General features: G+C 40.2%; 1 protein-coding gene across 30 annotated transcripts in view; it reads left to right on the top strand.

Annotated features, from left to right (window-relative positions):
* Positions 1-14731, top strand: part of LOC119917204 (neurexin-1a) — a 252869-nt gene that overhangs the window by 152936 nt on the left and 85202 nt on the right. For all 30 annotated transcript variants that reach the window (XM_038737402.1, XM_038737391.1, XM_038737387.1 and 27 more), the window contains one exon: positions 13371-13552. In XM_038737402.1, the coding sequence (XP_038593330.1) occupies positions 13371-13552 (182 nt within the window). The remainder of the gene's footprint in view (positions 1-13370; positions 13553-14731) is intronic.

Here is a 14731-nt window from a genome sequence, read left to right as displayed (position 1 = left end):
TACCCCAGAAAAACTTGAATATAATTTGATTCAGTGAAACACTGAAGGTTCTTGTGGAGGGAATTCGTTTTAAAAGCAGAATACATCAAAACAAGAGTATAATAGATATAGTAATGCACTTTATAGCAAATGAACATAATCACATTCAAATTGGCCAGCAAAGGTTTGTGCATTTGTTTAAAGGTAAACAAAAATATACAAATTATAAAAGCATGTAAAATAGTGCGGCAACGAGAGGAATAAGAGAAGCTCTTATCTGAAGGAATACATTATAAATAGTAGGTAAAATAGGATTGTTTTCAAATTAACTGTTAAAATATTTGTCTGAATATTTGCATGCCAATGATGCCTGTGTGGAAGACAGGAAGTGTGAAGGAGTGATGCAGCTGTTAACGCAGGTCAAGGTGTTAAGGATGCTAATGAAAGAGCTTAAAGAGTTCTCCAGTCCATTCTGATTGATTCCATAAATGATTCTCCATTTCCTAGGGGAACGGCACAAGAAAGGGGAGAGGGGGTAAATTGAAATAAATAAAGTGGAAATCAAGCATGCAAATGGCATGTATTTTTTTATTTTTTTATTTTTTTATCTAATCTGAATTGAGTTCAGTCACTCTGGAGAAGCCTCATTCTCTGCCATCATAATGAGGCAGCAACTATCCAGTCAAGCCCGTGTATATATACACACGCATGCACATTCACTCACAAATGCACACAGGCTCACTGCTCACACAAAGAGCAGCACTCTCACAAATCATCTTTCATCTCTTTGATCACTTTGAATCATTGTCACAACCGAAGACTGTGAATGTGAGTAGTTGAAGCAATATGCAAACTGGCAAATGGGAAACGTTTCATTTATATAGAGAGCATATCATTGGTTGGGAGCTAAAATGGGTCATAAAGAAAAATATGCACTTGGAAGGTATGAAAATATAATTGCCCAGATACACAGGAGTTCCAACAGTACCGTGATAACTCCCGTAGTGATGGACTAATTGGTTCTGGGAAAGGTCAAAGGAGAAAAATACTGAAGATGGAGGGTGAAATCTTTTTAACAGCCCTTACAGCCTGATAACCCCAACCACAGGGGAAGCCAGAGAGGATGGGTTTCTGTGGCAGACAGCTTGCAGAAGATGAAAATGTATGATTGCCATTGATCATCCGATCGATAATGAGCCTCTGCTTAAAATTCACACTGCTGTTTTGGGATGAGGGGGGAAAAAAATCTTCTTCCTTGAGCTCTTCTACACGGGTGGTTTGATTGACAGCGTTGTAATTAGTCTTTGCTTACAAATCATTACCTAACAACTTTATGTATGTTCGTGTACAGTATGCTGGCTTAATGATAGCCTCAAACCAAAAAAAAGATTTTAAAAAATGAATGGCTGCCCTGTGTTACAATAGGAGGCCTCAATAAGAACCAACCATGTCATAACTATTCTTTCTTTTGCACTTTACAATTGCTAACCTGCAGCAGAGTGGCAACAGAAAGAAAGCTGCCCCCTAATCCACTCTAATAGGATTGTGTGGGATTTCACCTTCCTCATTGCTCCTTCCATCTCTTAGTGCCTCAGGCCTGCTGGCAAGGGCTGATAAAAACACGCCTGCCTAACACCTAAGTGCAAGCTAATATTAGCATATATTTTGCAAAAGTGTACAAATACAATGCCTACCCACGCACATTTCTTTTTTTTCCCCCTCCCCTATATATTTATTTGTAGGTAGATACCTGGCATCGATGTGAGATAGAGGACAGCTCTCTTATGCTGCTCCTACATTGCCTGTTGATAAGCGGGGGGAGCAGAGCTGTTTATAAATCACAAAGGCCGTAGTTGTGTTGCACGACAAAACTCCCTCTCATACACCTCGGCATATCAGCACAATGTTTATTTCTGGCAATCTTTTTCTCTTGATCTTCTCCAGATGCATTCTAGTGTTCATTTCTAGAAGATATGCAGCTAATTAAATAATATCTCACCACTTAGTAGAGGCTTACTTACAAAGTGAGGCTACTCTGCAATAGGCAAAGCAGATGTTTAATCCTGCAATTAAGGCCAAGGCGCGCTTGCTGTCTCCTGGGTGCTGCTTAAAAAAAAAGGAGTAAACTGGAAAAATGAAGCATGTGTCATGCAGAGACAACATGAAAATTAGACGCATTAGTGTGAGGAATAGGCTTGTTATGGTGTTGAAACATAAAACATGATCTAACACATTTTTATCCACAAAATTATATGCTTTCTAATATACGTGATATTATATTACTTGTCCATTTTCTGATTTATGTAAAATGAAGTCCGTACATATTGCCCAGTGCATTATGTGTACCAAACCTGAATGCGTTAAACAGTGTTGTTTGAAGTGTTGTTTATGCTCCACTTTTGAGCTACTACCTACTGCATGTACATTGCCTTGGGCTAAACTGATTTGCTAAGAAGAGGGACAGTGCAGTGGGTTTTACCTGATTATTTCCCCTTATATGTAGAATTAGAGATGCGGATGCATTAAATCATTTCAAAAGCAGCCCTCCTGCGGCACAAGCATTTTTTGGTATAAACTCTTATATAATTTGCTTTTATGAATAGCGCTAATGTTGTAGTATGTTCAGTAAAGCACCATAGCTCTATCTGATCTTAAAGCAGCTTCTTTGTGAGGGCAGTGTTTGTGCTGATGCAGGTTGGGTTGCATATGGTAGTGGCTAGCCAAAATTGTCTCTAGTCTCAGATCAGAGCTCTGGCCCTGGACACTGTTTTCTGCCTCACTTCCACTGTGTAATTATCCCCCACACTTGTCTTTTTCAGTAATTAGAACTGCACTCATACTCCACATCTGTTGGCTCCCTAACATAGAAGACAACAGCTTCTAGAGACCATTTGGTGGCTGTGATGTTTGGTACATGCTTGCGCACTCACACACACACACAGATTAAATAATGCACTGATGTCTGATGGCGCGTAATCAGTCAAAGTGGCTTTTAACTGGGAATGAAAAAGCAAAGAATTGATTGATGCTTGGTTTTATTTAAGTCTAACTTTGATATGTGTGTTCGCTGGAACGCAAATTAAACACTGGATGCAGAAAAATCTAATCAACAAATTGCTGGCAAACAAAATGGCTGACCTGAACTGAGAGAAAGGGAGCATTGTGTCTGAGGAGCAAATGAGGCAAGTGATGATGAGAGAGTAAATTAGAAGCTGTCGATACTGTGAGACACCTCTATCAGAGCCAAGGCTGTTGGCTGGGGAGGCAGATATGCAGCTGGTCAGGGTAACAAAGGGCCCGTTTGGTGTATTGCTCCATTAAGACACTGGGTCTTGTCAGCTCTGCCTGGATGGGTCATTCTGCTCCACAAGGCAGGGGCTCATGTATTACTTAGGGCTTAGGGGAAGTGGCATGGCAAGCATGGCAGAGGAGGGGGCAGAAGGGTGTGAGTGACACTGGTCGACTGAGCATTCATGGAATAATGTTACCAGCCCAGGGGGCAGAACTTTACCTCAACCATGAATTGATGGTCCCCTGCCATGAAGAAGGAGGGAGGTTGGTATGGCTACCCCGGGGCCCCGTCATGATGAGGTGAAGGCTTATCTCTTCAGAGCAGTGTGAGGATAAATATGGTGAAGTACTGCAACAGTATGATGCAGGGGTAGGTTTCTTGTTTCAGAATTGTTGTCGAACTGCAGATTGTATCAGTTTATGGCTGCTTAAGGGATAGGTTCGTAGTGTATCTTGATACAATACTAAAATGATGTACTGTGTGTGAAAAGAGTCATTGTAATGATTCCTCCTGTCTATAACGGCCATGAAGCCATTCCATCCTATTTCCTAGCTTGAAATAGGGATGCGTTACAGTAAACAGTACTTGTTCCTTGCAAAAAATGTTAAGTTCAGCTGAAGCTAATATGAGTCTTCAAGGAGTCTGAGTTACAGTGTTTTCTTGCTGCCGCGGCAGACGTACTCCCTGGTAGTCGCATTAAGGCTTGTTGCAAGTGTTACACCAAATACTGTCACCCATCAGATTGTGTGACCCGATTAGGAATTCCAGCTACCTCAGATGTTTTTATCATACCTTATCACATTCTGTATTTTGATAGGTGTTGCCAAAAATGTATTTTGATAGTGTTGACCAATTATTGTTAGGTGAGGTGTTTTGTGCTCTACAGAAAGACAAGATGAGAAAGACTATACAGTTATTAGAATTTGTTGAATATTTTGAATATTGTTTCTAGATTCTCTGTTGGCAACATTTGTGGTTAAAGCCTTTCAAAATAAAGTGTGTGAAAAAGTATGATGAAAACCTTTGCAATGGCAATTTAGCTGGAATTCCTATTCAAGTCACAGAATCTGATGGGTCACAGGATTTGGTGTAACATTGGCAATAAATAACTTCACCTGGCAATAATAACATTGGCAATAAACCTATATGAAACTACCAGGCGACACCCACTTGATTTGGCTAATTCAGACCTCTGAAGTCTCATATTACCTCATTAGCTATTACAACTACATATGGCTTTTGAGTATTGTATTTGAACACCAGGCTGAAATGCAATGTTTTGCTGCCCCCTCTGGCAAAAGATTTCAAGCCTGTGCTGTGCTGTGTTGCACCTGTAACAACACCGAACAGTGATGTCATGGGGTCCTAGAATACACCTGCAGCAAGGTGACAAAATAAACCACTGGATGTCAGCAAAGACGAAATGTTCATGGGGTGTTACTTTAGAAAAACATGAAAAATCGCAACCTGTCTTTAAATAAATACCTTTAAATATGCAGTAATGGTTGGTAAAGTATAAAAAATGTTTCTGTTCTTAAACATCTAGCACAAATCTTTATCTCTCTCAGTTCTTCTTCCTCTTTGATGTGGTCATTTTGTACTGTACGCGCCTTGAGGTCTGACTTAAGTGCACCTATGTTTTATCTCTCTCCCTGTGTTTATTAGGTTTTGTTGCTCCTATTTGGAGCTGGCATCTTATACCCTCTAATAAGGATGACCAATCATGGGGGCAAGCAGCAGTGCCCCACTTTTAGTCTCCACTTAATTTAATTACATCAAATTAGCAAAGCAGGGAGAGAGTGGGGGGAGAGAGAGGCTTAATCCTTTGCAGCTTATGAAGGCAGGTTGGATACTGTCAGCTGTCCTATGCAGAAATGCTGCTTTGGGACCGTCTTCATTAGAAGGAGCTTAAGGCTCATAGGTCGCTGGATATTGTTAAAACAATATTGTGGAAATGGGCTAATTAGAATATTTGCCTAGTCTAGCTTAAAGGCTATGGGTGACTGCCTGAGGACTTTCAGTTCACCCTTTTTTGTGTGTAGCTTTGTTTTTTATCCATGTTTTCTTTAGTACAACTTATTGTTTTTCAAAGTGTAAAAAATGCTGTTTAATTACATTTATTTTTATTAGTAACTCATTACATATACCATCAGTGAAATACATCAAAATACAGATGCTGTATCGGGATAGGTGTATATAATATCTCAATCCCAGACAGCAGATATTACTGGATACCCTATTGGGTGGTGGTGAAGATTAACTCTCTGGGCAATGGACTGTAAAAGTTTTTATCGACTGTGCTGTATATATGCCAATATGCGCAGACTTATTAAGCCCACTCAAAGTAAGCAGGCAGTCTGGGCTCTAGGTTGATTTAGCACCTCTGTCCACTCTGCTTTCTGCTGACTGCAAAGAGAATAGCTCACCTCCAGCCTTCTGATGAAGACTGAAGGGAGGATTTATCACTTAAAAATGTAAGGAAAAAAAAGAGAAACATGGACGAAAGCAAAGCAGGATGTGGCAGAGTGTGTGGTATACAGCATTTTATGTTGTAGTTTACTTTCATGACAAAACTGCAGCAATTATAGGCTATTTGGCAAAACTGCACACTTTCTACTGTGTTCACACAATAAATGTTTAAGCTCTGCACTATAGCGAGGTTCCAGTGATGTGTAAAATTGACGAGATTCGTATATTATATGTATAATTTAGATGGCCACATGAAAAAATTGTTTTGCTGTCATGTCAGTAGTATGTTGTACAGGATTGTTCCAGCTGCAACCTGCGATGAAACCTTTTCTTATGCTTGCTGGTTCTGTTGTAACTGCATATCCCATTATAAGGAAGGCAGTTGTTTGTGCTGAGAGAGGATTAAGACAAGTCAACAATCCATAGCCCTTTTAGTCTCCTAAAGGGCTGCTCACACACCACTGAAGACAGAGAATGGGTTTTTCCAGCAAAACTTGAGAGCGAGGTTTAAATTGTTGAAAGGACCTCGCTGTACTGCAATGGAACAATGAACAGATATAGAAATAGTGATTGGGTGGGGGTTGTGGGGTGGCCACAGGCATCTAGCTGCATCCACTATACCTCGCTTTCCAGTTTTCATTGTCCAGCTGAATTTTCTTCATTTGTGCCCATGGGATGGACAACCAGAGGGCTGTGCTTTAACTGCAGACTCCAAACAACTGGAAGAACAATTGTTCTCAACTTGTATTTTCAGAGCTGCTGCTGTTCTCTGTACTAAATTATTCCAACATACAGTGGCTGGCAGTCATACGTGACAGGCAATTAATCACCTCACATGTCAAAGCATTTGGTTATGTCAGCTACAAAAGTGACATCTGACAGGTGGGTCAGTTTTTCCTGCACGCATCTGGAGGTTTTTTGTTTGTTTTTATTCATGAAAGGTTATAATTACTTTGATCATGAGAAGTATAAAGAAAACAATTGAAAACAATTATATTTTGTCTTGTTTTTTATGACTTACTCAAGCACAAGAACCATACACTCAAAATACACCAATCGCCAGTTACAAGAGTAAATTGATTTTTGGAAAAAAATCACCATGAAAACACCAACATGACTGCCAAAGTCAACTCAGGACAAAAAAAATGACTAATAATAATGGCATTTTAGTGTTGCAGACATAGGTTCATCAAAAGCTTTAACATACATTACAAGAATGTGAGGAAGATAAGCATAAGTTACAAGCTTGAGACTGGCCCGCATCTGACCTTGCTGCCTTTGAGCAAAAATGTGTATAATTTGCTTAGAAATAATCCTTTTTTTTTCTTTTTTTTTCTTTAAATAATCCCCATCTTGTAAGCCAGTGGACACAGTACAAAAAACATTATGCAGAGTGTGGAAAGTGACTTTTGTCATGTCCAGAAATTCACAGTGCATACATGAGGTTATTGGCAACAGGGTAGAACACATTAGCAGTACATGTGGTTTTCTTTATCAGTCAAAGCAGTGCGCTCTGACAACTCTGATGTACAGTAGAGAGCAGTACAGAAGGGATCTGCCACATAAAAGCTCTCTCTCAGGAGAATACTTGTGTCCTTGTGCAAAAGGTACAGAATTGCCACAAGCGAATGTATGGCACTTTAAATTTAATTAGCTTGGGAAGATAGAAGGCATTAGGCTACTGTGCTGCTCTGGTGCTAAGAGCTTCATTGCCAAATGAAAGAAATAGTTCAGTGACATTAGGTGAAGAGCCAAAAAGAACTGGCAGTCACCTACAGGGACAGTCTGGCCAAGGGAAAGGTGCATCCACCAGCCTGGTCCTCATTTGTTGTACAGCCACATGTGGATATACAAAAAAAAAACTATTTTTTCCTGCTTGAGGGAATTACAAGTCAAAGTCAAATTGGCCTACATATCCACAAAAAAGACTGTAAGCTCATGAATTGGAGCCGTACATGCACACACGACTTGGTAGAGGCATGAAAGTAGCACAGAACGTAACTGCAGTGCACCATGCACCTTTGACAACTCGGAAAGGTGAATGGGACAAGCAAGAAATCCCAGTTGATCCTTAATACCATAGCTCCTCTCCCCCTACTTTAAAGCAGTAAAGTTCACAGTATGTGGCTAGAACCCCAAACGGGGCACAGAGAAGAAAAATCCTGACAGAAATGTCACCACACCAACACAAAGCCCCACCATGCACCGACAGGAAAGTATAGTAATCACAGTCAGAAACATTCTCCGGTGTACAGAAGAGGTTTTACTTTTACAGCAACAGTGGCCAATTCATATAGAATTGTATGAAACACATGGTTACAGTACAGCAGGGGGGGACTGGGACAAAATAAATAGCCCAGGAATTTGTCCCTGGTTAGCCCGCTCTCTGGACAAAGCATTTGCAGTGCATTCTTGATAATTTTATGCAAGTACAGTACATCACAAAATGAGCCATTTAAATTCATTACAAGCTAGAAGCGACTGTGTAAACAAAGCCATAGATTCTCTTTTATAACCTCCACAGTCAGTTGCTAACAAAAGCACATACACACACACAGGTAAAATCTATAATGTGAAAGGTCTAACTAAATGACTAGCTAACAGGAGAAATATCATTCTACTTCAAACATACTATACATTGACATTTAAATAATGAAATTGTGTTTTTTTCCCTTATTGCTAATTCATGTCGCAAAATATTTGAATAATATTTAATACATTTTGCCTGCCAAAGCAGTCTAGAGTAGAATGAGACTGTGCAACAAGAATCCCTAGATTACATCAATAGATGGATAGATATCATTATTGGCATCATTATTTTGGATCATGGGGTGTGATGTGCCATTTAATTATACACTGAGGCTGGGTGAACCGTGCCCTTACCCGACAAGTTAGAACATGCAGCTGGAAAAACACAAGTTTCAATGGTTTTTGGTCATAACCCCACATTCTGTTTACCTCCCCATCTGCTCAACTACTAGACCATTTAATTGTCCCAAAATGTAGAAGTAGAAGTGAGAAAGGTACATCAGTGGGAAGAAAAAAAAAAAATTGATCACGTCGACTGCCCTCATGGCACTAAATCTTCAGGAGCATTGATCGGAGGTAGCTCCTTCACCAGAAACAAATAGCATCTGATTGGATAATAGTGTCCTTATAAATAGTGTTCTCATAAATTGTGGTAATGATTTTTCCGGAAACTGAAAATTGTAATCCAATAGACATCATTAAGCTTCTTTTAAGTGTCTTCCTCCCAGAGGGGCACAGACCAAAGATAAACCCAAATGATGTTATCCTTAATATAGTTTTGTCCTTTTAAATGGTTTGAGGATGAACAACATGCATATATTTATGTAAATGGTCACTACTTATTTCTCTCACGAACATGTTGAACTGCTTCATAGATCTTGCGGATCTTGTCTTCACTAAGCTTATTTCCACTAGACACAAAGACATAAAGTATAAGTTAAACATAAAATGGGAAAACCTGTTTATGTCCGAGTATAAGATGTATATATATCGACAAGAAACAATTGGGAAAGAGGTTTTCTTTCTATTCAAGGGCTTCATGATAAAATAATCTCAGAATGATATACTATATGCCACATCTAGGGTAATCTATTTTTGCACACCAGTCATTACGGGAATCCTTGGCAGCAAATTGAGAGCAACACAAGTGCTTGGTGCTGACAGAAAGCAGATCCATAATGTCATCTCTCCTTTTCATATTTCCATCACAACTATGTAATTATGATTGGATTCCTCCCCAGTTTCTCGGCAGAGGTGGTAATATGAGGCTCGTTATGATGGCCATGTTGGAGGTCAGAGGAAAGGCAGTCTGCGGGCCTGACTAGCTGAGCAGGATAGTGAAGCACCCAGCCTGGTCTGTGTATCCTAACCACCCCAGAACAGCTACACTAGGGCACAGAGCCAGTACAATTTCCTTTGCTGACACTTATCCGCCTCTTCGTATGACTCTGCACAGTTTATTTAGCATACATTGCTTAGGGGACAGGTTGCTATATGCTCCTCTGAAACGCCCTTCAGGGAATTTCTTCAAACTATTCAAAGTCTTCTTGGACTGGAGGATGAACTGAATTTGGTGGTCAAAGGTCAACATCACTGTGACATCATAATGTCCTGGAAAAAACTTTTTGGCCATTATTCAACACCACAATTCAGGAACAGACAGGGAGTAAGAGCATACTGCACAGTTGGTCGGAAGCTGAATAGGTGCAGATTGGTTCAATATACTCATACTCATAGGTTTTTAGCCCTACTTTAAGAATGATTTCACACAAATAACTTTCACCGTACGGGCTTTCCTCCATTCTGCCGTTCACTTCCTGGCTCTGAATTTTCCTCATTCTGAATTTCAAGCATCATCAGAGACTGCATACATTGTAATGGAGCACGCCTAGCTAATTGTGATCCTGTGAGTGAGTTTCAACTACAGCTGATGGCAGGAGAAAACAAAAGCAGCACATTTTGTGTAACTATACACTATAAGAATTCATCTTTACATAGTAATTACAAAGTACACCCTTCATTAATCAGTTCAACAATGTATATTCACTGGGATTATACTATAATATAGTGATAGTAACTTCTGTTTATCCAAAAAATACACTTTATACCTTTTATTCAGTTCCTTCCAAATGTTTACTATATATATATATATATATATATATATATATATATATATATATATATATATATATATATATATATATATATATAGATATATATGTCTGGGCAGAGTTGGACAGATGTAAACCGCAACTTTGTTGACAGAGGCATACAACCACAGTTATTCTAGTTTATGAAAGCAGAATATATGATCTGCCAGTGTGTACCTTCTATGATAAGTGGCACAGTGGAGAGAAGCCAACTTTTTATATAGTCCAACATGAGAACAGATCCTGGAGGTCTGTTCATCTGTAATAGCCTTGAATAAGATTTACCAATACCTGCTCAAAACACACTGCCTCTTTGTTTCTGCACTATGACCTCTCAAGGGAAATGCATATGAATGCAAGTGATACAAAAGCATGTGGGAATACGTAGGGCAAGAAATTACATTCTGTTTTGCGGGTCTTGTATTGTGTAGCGCTACACCTCAAAGCACTTCGTGTCTCAAATACCCCTCATTACCTACCTAGATATTGTCCTTTCATTTGTTTTTCATTAGATGGTGGATAGGGAATAAAATGAAACTCTTGTCAAACTAAAGAGACAGCAAACAGCCATGTATTTCCAGGATACTACTGTATCTAATGACTACAACAGATCCATATTGGGCCCAGTGTCCCAGGAGAGCACACAAATAACAAATACGGAGCCAGTGCGTAATTACTCCCACCACTGGAGTTACACAGGCACGTGTCTGCTGATTTCATGCCACTGCACAACTGTGTAGGTGTGCATTAGCCATGTTTCTCCATGTATCTTAATCCTCAACAGCCCCTCAAGGAGTTTCTCACCAGACTTACATGCTTGTATGGATTTTTGACTACTTTACCACTTATTCAAAAACCTTTTTATGCACTCTGCTTCTCTCTGAATCTGTTTTGGGACCATTTGCATGTCACAGAGTTAGTTTAGTTGACCTTTGGTGCCTTGACATCGGGGTGTTGCTGTTTATCCATTTAGCTTAAGGGTGTCACCAGCAAGATCTGCACACCAGTCAACTGAAATGAGCAATCTTTATATTATAGTGGCCTTTTTTGGAGGTCACCAACAGTAAATAAGCTGTCAGTGGGATAAAGTGGGTGTCAAATCGTGTGAATAGACAGAGGGGGAAATGGACGCTTAAGGGCCCAGTGAGTTCCAACACTGACATGGTTTAAAAGAGCTTAATTATAATAAGCTGGAGCATGGAGCAAGTGTTTGGTGGCTTGGGGTAAAACTTGACAACAGTCCAGCGTGAGCTACATGAATTGGAGATTGCTCTGTGAAGGGGCCAACATCAGATATGCATTAGTGAAACAAGAAGGGTTTTTCAGCGGTAGCCGGCATACTTCATGAAAAAGAAATGATGCCAGCCTCGCAAATATATTACACATAATGTCTTTTCCCCTGTAGTCATCAAGCTTCATAATGCTTTATCCATTAAGAGAACAAGAATGCTTACAGTGTTATTTCATTACGATTTACAAATGCGAGTTGTGCTTTATGAAAACAATAAATCCCGCCATAGATCTGTATGTCCCAACATCATTTGTTAATCACATTATTGGTAATTAATGATGCAATTCTTTTTAGCTAATGGTTGACAGTGTGTATTGACTCAAATGAGGGAGTGAAATTGGAAAAGGAACTTGAGAGTAGAGTGACGCGCTTTAATCACTGCGCTGTGAAGAAAAGCCAGAGGGAGGAAAACAACTGAAATATATAAATAATTGCAAAATATATCGATAGTTTTATATCCTTGTGAACTGGTTTACAAGAAAATATTGGAATTACAGTCAGAATGATTTATAATCTATTGTTCAGGCTAAGGCTGTTTAACTCCCAGCCCCTATGAATATTAACACACTCTGTCTCTCTCTCTCTCGCTCTCTCACTCACACACGGAGCTCCCTGTCTAATTTTTCATGAAGATAGCTGTTTTTTATGCTAATCTGACAGCCGCATTCATTTTCTCACATACTCATTCGTTCACAATTGCACGCACATGTACTCACTTTGTTCCACAAACCATACTTTCCACTGTCCTGGCAAAAATTAATTGAAACACTCGCATAATGAATGTTTCTAATTGGGAAGAAATAGGCACTTACGGTATTTGATTTAGACAAATCTGACAGCTCTGACATGGTGAAGCGCTGGATGATAGGCAAGCATCAAAACCTGAGACCGTGGCTTTATACATGAACATACTCCCACTTTTAATAGACCACTTTCTTTATTAGTCAAGAAGGAATTATTTCCAACCATCAATTTGACTAGGTCACTGGCATAAGGCCACAAGACTGTCTCTCGCTGAATAGCCAGGTAATTAGAACCTCTTCCATCTAGCAGGTCATGTCCAAACCTTTCATATGGCTGCTAAAGACAGTGAGGTATTGCAGCAAGATGGGAGATAGCTGGTTTGGAGGTCACAAGAAGGGCACGATTGGGCCAATCAGTCACTAATGCTGCCGGCTGCTAATGAAGCTTGAGAGATTGGGAGGTGACTGTTTGGCATGCTAGTTACCTGGGCACCAGGGACACAACTGCACATTTGCTAGCATTCACTTGTATCTCTTCCCTCTAGAGGTGACACAGGCAGTAACAGTAAAACTGAGTAATTGTGTAGCATTATGAGGAAAGCAGCACCGGGACCTGCCTCCCTCATTTCCGCTGAATTTTCCCCTACTCATGAATTGACATGAGTGTACTTAAACCCTCAGATGGAGCTGAGAGCTGTTCAAGAGTGATATGTTGCTCAGTGCTTTGCAAAGTCATTACTCAGCGCAATAAAACCCTCCAGACTGATGGTGCTCTGTACACATGGCTTTGATGCCAGCCTTGTTGTGTTAATAATGTTTTGGTGTTGACAGTTCACCCTGGTACACGGTTGTACGGAAGAGTATTATTATATTAACATCTTCTATTTGTTCTCTCTCACCTTTTTTTTTCTCTCTAGCGGGAACAACGTACATATTTGGGCGAGATGGGGGACTCATCACATACACATGGCCTCCAAATGACCGTCCCAGCACAAGGGCAGACCGGCTAGCCATTGGCTTCAGCACGCACCTGAAAGATGCTGTCCTGGTGAGGGTGGATAGCTCCTCTGGTCTCGGAGACTTCTTGAAGCTCCACATCGTAAGTCAAGAACCTGTTTTTTAACATGCCTTCAAAGGCGGTGAACTAACTTATACACAGTACTCTGTACATTAGGATAAATGTCCTAAAACATATTTTCTTTATCACCTTCATACTGGTGATTCTGTGTGATGGGATTCTGCACTATTTTGGCCAAACTTAGAACAGAATTTTTTGATTTTCTCACTGATTTGAAGAGGGCGGGGCTCAGTTGGAAAAAGATGATGTCACTTTCCGATCCGGATTTTGCAACATCTGAGTCAGGATCTGCTGATAGATGGTGGCTTGCTTGGTTACTCTACTCAAATCGAGCAAACCACATACTTTGGCTGCTGCTTATTTAGTAGAAATAATGCTTGAGACTTGAAGCAAAATTTTCAGAAGCTCTAACGGTGATGGTAATTGTGTTGAATTCTATAACCACAAAAGAAGGAAAAGGTTAGGATTTAATGGCAAGTACAACATTCTTGACCAACAGTACAATAATGCTGTGTGTGGTAAGAAGGAGCCAATGCTTGCTGACCTCCTCTTGCTGACGTGTTATGGCCGCTGTGTGTATGCAGCAGTAACTGAGAGAAATTGTGCACTAATATGGGTTGGTTCCTTACAGTGCCATCTTTGACCTGGACACAGTTCTGCCAAATGGCCTTTCTCTCACTTACCCACTTACTGACATCTGGGTACTGTAGAGCCCTCCCCTTGCCCCTGGCCAGTGAAAATACTATTTTACCTTTTTAGATAATCTCTGATAAAAATAGTTTTCTTTCGAGTACTTGTGGATGCATTTTTCTGATATCCACAGACGCTCATTCAAAATCTACAGTGCTTAACGTTGCCTGGGGGCTCTTTGCCTGTAAATCCAGTGTTTTCTTATTTTGGTGAAACTGAATCTCACGTGTCCTTGTGTGCGGACAGAGCAGCAACTTAACCAGTATTGACTTGTGGAGGTAAGGAGATAAAAACAACTGGTCTGCACAGAGAAATACTGACAGGGGCCCAGACAGGAGGGTAGTATCTGAATCCTTAAGCATCATAAAAAATATGTTAAAAGTAGAGTCAGTAGTAGCCACTTGTTTATTCTGAACATTAATACTCGGGTGCACGTATCCAGGGCAGCTAGCCCCCCCCTGCCCACACACCGAGATTCACACATACAGTAAGCAGGCAGTGACATAAGCG

The sequence above is a fragment of the Micropterus salmoides genome, unplaced genomic scaffold (assembly GCF_014851395.1).
Source record: "Micropterus salmoides isolate LMB-PRFRI ecotype aquatic unplaced genomic scaffold, ASM1485139v1 Ms_hic_scaffold_22, whole genome shotgun sequence".
NCBI lineage: Eukaryota > Metazoa > Chordata > Actinopteri > Centrarchiformes > Centrarchidae > Micropterus > Micropterus salmoides.
The sequence above is the reverse complement of the archived record's forward strand: the minus strand, read 5'-3'. Positions and strand labels throughout refer to the sequence as shown.